Genomic DNA, 7,350 nt, shown 5'->3' with positions numbered 1-7,350 from the left:
TCATCGCAGCCAAATTGAAAATGAGAAGAAAACAATAAGAGAAAAGCAACTGCAGCAGGCTTTCCCTCTCAAAACACTGATGAAATCATTCCTTGGCTTTCTCCAGGCCCAGCCAGCAGATACCAAGAAATACTTCCTGCAGTGGATGAAGATCTTTATCGACGAGCTGTCCTGTGGTAGCCTTGAAGAACTGAGGAGAGACTATCACGAGTTATGGTCTGAAATCCTCTCAAGAAAAAAAAGGGAGAAAAAACCCAGTTGCAATGATGCATTGGTGAATCGCTTGGATGCCCTCTCTGACGAAATCAATGATTCTACCATTGGCCTGGAGCACCTTCTGAGAGAGGTAGGGCAGATTTATGAAGCTCTGGAATTAATAAGCTGTAAGAAAGACAATTTTGTCAAACTGCCGGAAATTGCAGCAGAGCTGATGGATTTAGGATATTCTGTGGAGCTGATGGATGGGGACGCTTCTTACCTGCCCTTGCGCTGGGTGGGAGCAATCTTTGACAGCTTAATTGAGAGGCTGGGGGACAAACGAGTGTTTGTGCTCTCCGTGCTCGGCATCCAGAGCACAGGCAAGTCCACCCTGCTGAATGCCATGTTTGGTCTGCAGTTCAACGTCAGCGCAGGGAGATGCACACGCGGAGCCTTCATGCAGCTCATCCCAGTGGGCAAGGAGCTGCAGCAAGACTTGGGCTTTGATTTTGTGCTGGTGGTTGACACAGAGGGGCTTCGTGCCATCGAGATGGCCAACAAACAGTCCCTGAACCATGACAACGAGCTGGCCACCTTTGTCATTGGTGTTGGCAACGTGACTGTGATCAATATCTTTGGAGAAAATCCCTCCGAAATGCAAGATGTTCTCCAGATCGCTGTGCAGGCTTTCCTGAGGATGAAGAAAGTCAATCTTTCCCCAAGCTGCCTCTTTGTCCACCAAAACGTGGGAGAAGCAACTGCCAAGGAGCAGAACATGGAAGGACAAAGGCGTTTGCAGGAAAAGCTGGATGAAATGACCGTGGTAGCTGCTCAGCAGGAATTCTGTGACGTCTCCTCCTTCAGCGATGTCATTGCCTTTGATGTGAACACCCACATTCACTACTTTGCTCACCTGTGGGAAGGAAACCCCCCAATGGCACCACCCAACCCCACCTACAGCCAGAACGTCCAGCAACTCAAGAGCAAAATCCTCCAGGCTGCCAAGAATCAGTCGCAGCACAGCATTTTGAGGCTCTCGAGCCTGAAAGATCGTATTGGTGACCTCTGGAATGCTTTGGTGAATGAAAACTTTGTTTTCAGCTTCAAGAATTCCCTGGAGATTGCTGTGTACAGGAAACTGGAAAGTGCCTTTAGTCATTGGACCTGGAGACTGAGGAATCACATCTTAGATGTACAGATGAGACTGGACAACAAAATTCGGAATGGGGACTTGCAGAAAGTCAGCAGAGAACACCTTGAAGGGCTGGTGCGAGAGACAAGTGATGCCATTGAGAAAGAAGTGGAAAAGTATTTCAGGGAAGACAAAGACTGTGAGACACTGATCCAGTGGAAATCAAGCACAGAGCTGAAGCTGAAAGAACTAAAAGAGACGCTTCTTCATGAAACAAAAAAGAAATGTGAGAATCTTATTGGGCTACAGAAGGAGCAGAGGAAACTGGATGCAAGGAAGTTGCAATATGAAGATGAGCTCCTGAGAAAGAGTCGGGATCTGGCTGTGCATCTGAAAGGGAAGAGCCTCAGTGAGGGAGAACTGACGGACAGCTTTACTCTTGTCTGGAACAAGTGGATTGCTGAAGTCTTGCGTGAGGTTCGCTCTCCAGAACGGGTGGATATTGATGCAGAAATCGAGGATGTCCTTGTGGAGCACTTTAAGGAGCCAGGTATCCATGCACGGATCACGTCATTTCCCAGAGGCAGAGGGTTTTCTTTTGATCCAGAGAAACACATCATGAAGAAAAAGAGTGGACTTTTCCAAGGTGTCATGCGCTTATTCAGTACTGATGATATCAACTTTCAGCACATCACGGACAACATCATAGAGTGTGTGATGGCAAACATTGCTAAGAAGGAACAGGAGAAACAGGATTACAGTAGTAATTTTATTCATGAAATACTCAATGAAGTACAGAAAGGTGTTAACTCTGTCCCCAGCAATGCAAAATGTACTTTTAACAGAGAGTACAGCATCGATTTGTCTCTGTATCTGTGCACAATGGCAGCAGAAAGGTTTAAAGCCATGCACGAAGCATTCCAGAAGGCAAATGACCCAGTCGTGTACCTGAGCAGCAAGAGAGAATATTTCTTCCAATGTTTCCAGATTTCCTGCCAAGGAGCCACTTCTGTCACAACTTTTGTTGTTTTCCTTTGTGACAAGATTGAACCAGCTCTTCGCCAGGCGGTCTATGAGAGGACGGCTAAGGACATCGCTGAGGACATGCAGGGCAAACTCCCAGATTTCCAGGGCAACAGAGCCAATCTGGAAGTTTGCATCCTGAAATACCTGGCAGAACAGGAAAATTTTGAGTATTTCAAGCAGTACCTTACGTCTCCAAAACAGTTTTGTGAGAGTTATATTGAGACACGGGTTAGGAACTACTGTTTAAATGGGACTAGGCGGCTGGGGATGTTTTTAGATTCCTCTCTTAATCTTCTCTATCGAAACATCCTGTCAGCTGTTTCTTCATCAACCCAAATTGTCAAAGACAGAAAAGACAGGGAAGACAAAGTCTCTCTCTGGCTGGATGAATTTTGCAGGGAACTGTCAGAGGTGATCAACTTGCCCAGAAGTGACCTGAAGGGCATCGAGCACCAGGAGGTCACAGACATTGAGTTTCTGAGCAGTGCCATGGCAGAAGCTCTGGCTGCCCTGCGGGAAAGGCTCATGAAAGAATTGGCTGATGCTGACCTGAGCTTGTTTCCAAGGCAGCCTCACACCATCCTGGCGACGCATTTTTCAGGGTGCTGGGAGCAGTGTCCCTTTTCCCAGCCAGCAGATACCAAGAAATACTTCCTGCAGTGGATGAAGATCTTTATCGACGAGCTGTCCTGTGGTAGCCTTGAAGAACTGAGGAGAGACTATCACGAGTTATGGTCTGAAATCCTCTCAAGAAAAAAAAGGGAGAAAAAACCCAGTTGCAATGATGCATTGGTGAATCGCTTGGATGCCCTCTCTGACGAAATCAATGATTCTACCATTGGCCTGGAGCACCTTCTGAGAGAGGTAGGGCAGATTTATGAAGCTCTGCAATTCAGGAAGACAAAGAATGAGAGTTTTGTCAAATTGCCGGAAATTGCAGCAGAGCTGATGGATTTAGGATATCCTGTGGAGCTGATGGATGGGGACGCTTCTTACCTGCCCTTGCGCTGGGTGGGAGCAATCTTTGACAGCTTAATTGAGAGGCTGGGGGACAAACGAGTGTTTGTGCTCTCCGTGCTCGGCATCCAGAGCACAGGCAAGTCCACCCTGCTGAATGCCATGTTTGGTCTGCAGTTCAACGTCAGCGCAGGGAGATGCACCCGCGGAGCCTTCATGCAGCTCATCCCAGTGGGCAAGGAGCTGCAGCAAGACTTGGGCTTTGATTTTGTGCTGGTGGTTGACACAGAGGGGCTTCGTGCCATCGAGATGGCCAACAAACAGTCCCTGAACCATGACAACGAGCTGGCCACCTTTGTCATTGGTGTTGGCAACGTGACTGTGATCAATATCTTTGGAGAAAATCCCTCCGAAATGCAAGATGTTCTCCAGATCGCTGTGCAGGCTTTCCTGAGGATGAAAAAAGTCAATCTTTCCCCAAGCTGTGTTTTTGTCCACCAAAACGTGGGTGAAGCAACTGCCAAGGAGCAGAACATGGAAGGACAAAGGCGTTTTCAGGAAAAGCTGGATGAAATGACCGTGGTAGCTGCTCAGCAGGAATTCTGTGATGTCTCCTCCTTCAGCGATGTCATTGGCTTTGATGTGAACACCCACATTCACTACTTTGCTCACCTGTGGGAAGGAAACCCCCCAATGGCACCACCCAACCCCACCTACAGCCAGAACGTCCAGCAACTCAAGAGCAAAATCTTCCAGGCTGCCAAGAAGCAGTCGCAGCGCAGCATTTTGAGGCTCTCGAGCCTGAAAGATCGTATTGGTGACCTCTGGAATGCTTTGCTGAATGAAAACTTTGTTTTCAGCTTCAAGAATTCCCTGGAGATTGCTGTGTACAGGAAACTGGAAAGTGCCTTTAGTCAGTGGACATGGAGGCTGAGGAGTCACATCTTAGATGTACAGATGAGACTGGACAACAAAATTCGGAATGGGGACAGGCAGAATGTCACCAGAGAACACCTTGAAGGGCTGGTGCGAGAGACAAGTGATGCCATTGAGAAAGAAGTGGAAAAGTATTTCAGGGAAGACAAAGACCATGAGATACTGATCCAGTGGAAATCAAGCACAGAGCTGAAGCTGAAAGAACTAAAAGAGACGCTTCTTCATGAAACAAAAAAGAAATGTGAGAATCTTATTGAGCTACAGAAGGAGCAGAGGAAACTGGATGCAAGGAAGTTGCAATATGAAGATGAGCTCCTGAGAAAGAGTCGGGAGCTGGCTGTGAGTCTGAAAGGGAAGAGCCTCAGTGAGGGAGAACTGAAGGACAACTTTACTGTTCTCTGGAATCAGTGGATTGCTGAAGTCTCCAGTGCTGCTCGTCCTCCAGAACGGGTGGATATTGATGCAGAAATCGAAGATGTCCTTGTGGAGCACTTTAAGGAGCCGGGTATCCATGCACGGATCACATCATTTCCCAAAGACAGAGGGTTTTATTTGGATCCAGAGAAACACATCGTGAAGAAAAGTTGTTTTATCATTTTCCCAGGTTTCTGGAGCCTTTCGAATGCTGATGTGATCAACTTTCAGCACATCACAAACAACATCATAGAGTGTGTTATGGCAAACATTGATAAAAAGGAAGAGGAGAAACGGGATTACAGTAGTAATTTTATTCATGAAATACTCAATGAAGTACAGAAAGGTGTCAACTCTGTCCCCAGCAATGCGAGATGTTCTTTTAACAGAGAATACAGCATCGATTTGTCTCTGTACCTGTGCAAAATAGCAGCAGGAAGGTTTAAAGCCATGCATGAAGCATTCCAGAAGGCAAATGACCCAGTCGTGTACCTGAGCAGCAAGAGAGAAGATTTCTTCCTATGTTTCCAGATTTCCTGCCAAGGAGCCACTTCTGGCACAACTTTTGCTACTTTCCTTTGTGACAAGATTGAACCAGCTCTTCTTCAGGCAGTCTTTAAGAGGACGGCTAAGGACATCGCTGAGGACATGCAGGGCCAATTCCGAGATTTCCAGGGCAGCAGAGCCAATCTGGAAATTTGCATCCTGAGATACCTGGCAGAACAGGAAAATTTTGAGTATTTCAAGCAGTACCTTAGGTCTCCAAAACAGTTTTGTCAGAGTTATATTGAGACACGAGTTAGGAATTACTGTTTAGATGGGTGTAGGAGGCTGAGGATGTTTTTAGATTGCTCCCTTAATAATATCTATCGAAACATCCTGTCAGCTGCTTCTTTATCGACCCAAATTGTCAAAGACAGAAAAGACAGGGAAGACAAAGTCTCTCTCTGGCTGGATGAATTTTGCAGGCAACTGACAGAGGTGATCAACTTGCCCAGAAGTGACCTGAAGGGCATCGAGCACCAGGAGGTCACAGACATTGAGTTTCTGAGCAGTGCCATTTCAAAAGCTCTGGCTGCCCTGCAGGAAAGGCTCATGAAAGAATTGGCTGATGCTGACCTGAGCTGGTTTTCAAGGCAGCCTCACACCATCCTGGCAGAGCATTTTTCAGGGTGCTGGGCACAGTGTCCCTTTTGTGGGGCTGTCTGCACAAACACCATGTGGAATCACGATGGAATCGACCCAAATTGTCAAAGACAGAAAAGACAGAGAAGACAAAATCTCTCTTTGGCTGGATGAATTTTGCAGGCAACTGACAGAGGTGATCAACTTGCCCAGAAGTGACCTGAAGGGCATCGAGCACCAGGAGGTCACAGACATTGAGTTTCTGAGCAGTGCCATTTCAAAAGCTCTGGCTGCCCTGCAGGAAAGGCTCATGAAAGAATTGGCTGATGCTGACCTGAGCTGGTTTTCAAGGCAGCCTCACACCATCCTGGCAGAGCATTTTTCAGGGTGCTGGGCACAGTGTCCCTTTTGTGGGGCTGTCTGCACAAACACCATGTGGAATCACGATGGAGACCATCAGCTGGTCTTCCATCGCCCACAAGCTTTGACGGGATGGAGGTGGCATGGGACCGACCACCTGGTCATTGATATTTGTTCCAGCCGTGTTGCAAGTGACTGCAAATTCAAAGTTGGTGACAATGATCTCCTGCCCTTGGCCTCGCTGCTGAGCAAAAGCCTTTGGAATGCCCCATGTGGAGAATGCTGGATTTTCCACACAAAGACTCCTCTCGCTCATTGGTGTGGCAGTGGTTACAACATCCGGGCTCAGACATCTGGTGGGCTGAGGGAACTGTCCGTGTGGCCCGAAGCGGGGACGCCCTCGGGAAGATGACACCCCGACAGCACCTACCCGTGGGTTCCCACACACACCAACCACATAAGACTGTCACTACACCCCAAGAGCTGATGGCTCAGCTCATTATAAAAGCCAGATCATGCCTCAAAACCTTAGCAGGGTGTGAGTTCGCACATATTTACCTTCCACTGACATCAGGAGATCTGGAACCTTTGCTCCAGACCAGTGAACACCTCCAGTTCGCTCTTGACAGCTACCCAGGTCAAATCTCTGTCCACCTACAGAAACATGAGCTATTTAACGAGGGTTTTAATTTAGGTGCAACATCATTAAAGAGTCTAACTACTTTAAAGGCACTGACTGTTTTTATTGATGGCTCCATAAAATCCCACAAGCCAGTTATGACTTGGAATAATCCTGATACTCAGGAGTGGGAGTCTGATGTTCAAATTGTTTAGGTATCCCCACAAATTGCAGAATTAGCAGCCGTTCTCAGAGCCTTTGAGAAGTTCAAACAACCCTTGAATCTGGTTACTGATTTGGCCTATGTTGCTGGAATAGCTGAAAGAGCAGAACAGTCCTTATTAAAGGAAGTGCCAAATCCAGATTTATACAGCTTGCTTTCAAAGTCAACATACCTCCTCTCCTTCCAAGAGCAACCATATCACATTGTGCATGTGAGGTCACACACTGACCTCCCAGGACCAGTTACAGAAGGCAACCACAGAGCAGATACTTTTGCCATGGCAGTATAAACCACCCTACGACACCTTTTTTTTCAGGCTAAATTGAGCCATCATTTTTTTTTCACCAAAACGTACCAGCC

At 47.2% G+C, this 7,350-nt stretch overlaps 1 protein-coding gene across 1 annotated transcript; it reads left to right on the top strand.

Moving 5' to 3' along the window:
* Window positions 1-4: 4 nt before the first annotated feature.
* Window positions 5-6,560, top strand: LOC121342047 (interferon-induced very large GTPase 1-like; the record flags this gene model as incomplete). The annotated part of the gene is made up of 2 exons (XM_041416129.1): window positions 5-5,644; window positions 5,985-6,560. Coding segments are annotated over 2 exons (6,216 nt in total), but the record flags the coding sequence as incomplete, so codon positions are not given.
* Between the last annotated feature and the right edge of the window lie 790 nt (window positions 6,561-7,350).

The sequence above is a fragment of the Onychostruthus taczanowskii genome, unplaced genomic scaffold (assembly GCF_017590055.1).
Source record: "Onychostruthus taczanowskii isolate IOZ18803 unplaced genomic scaffold, ASM1759005v1 scaffold500, whole genome shotgun sequence".
NCBI lineage: Eukaryota > Metazoa > Chordata > Aves > Passeriformes > Passeridae > Onychostruthus > Onychostruthus taczanowskii.
This window is presented reverse-complemented; position numbering and strand designations above follow the sequence as displayed.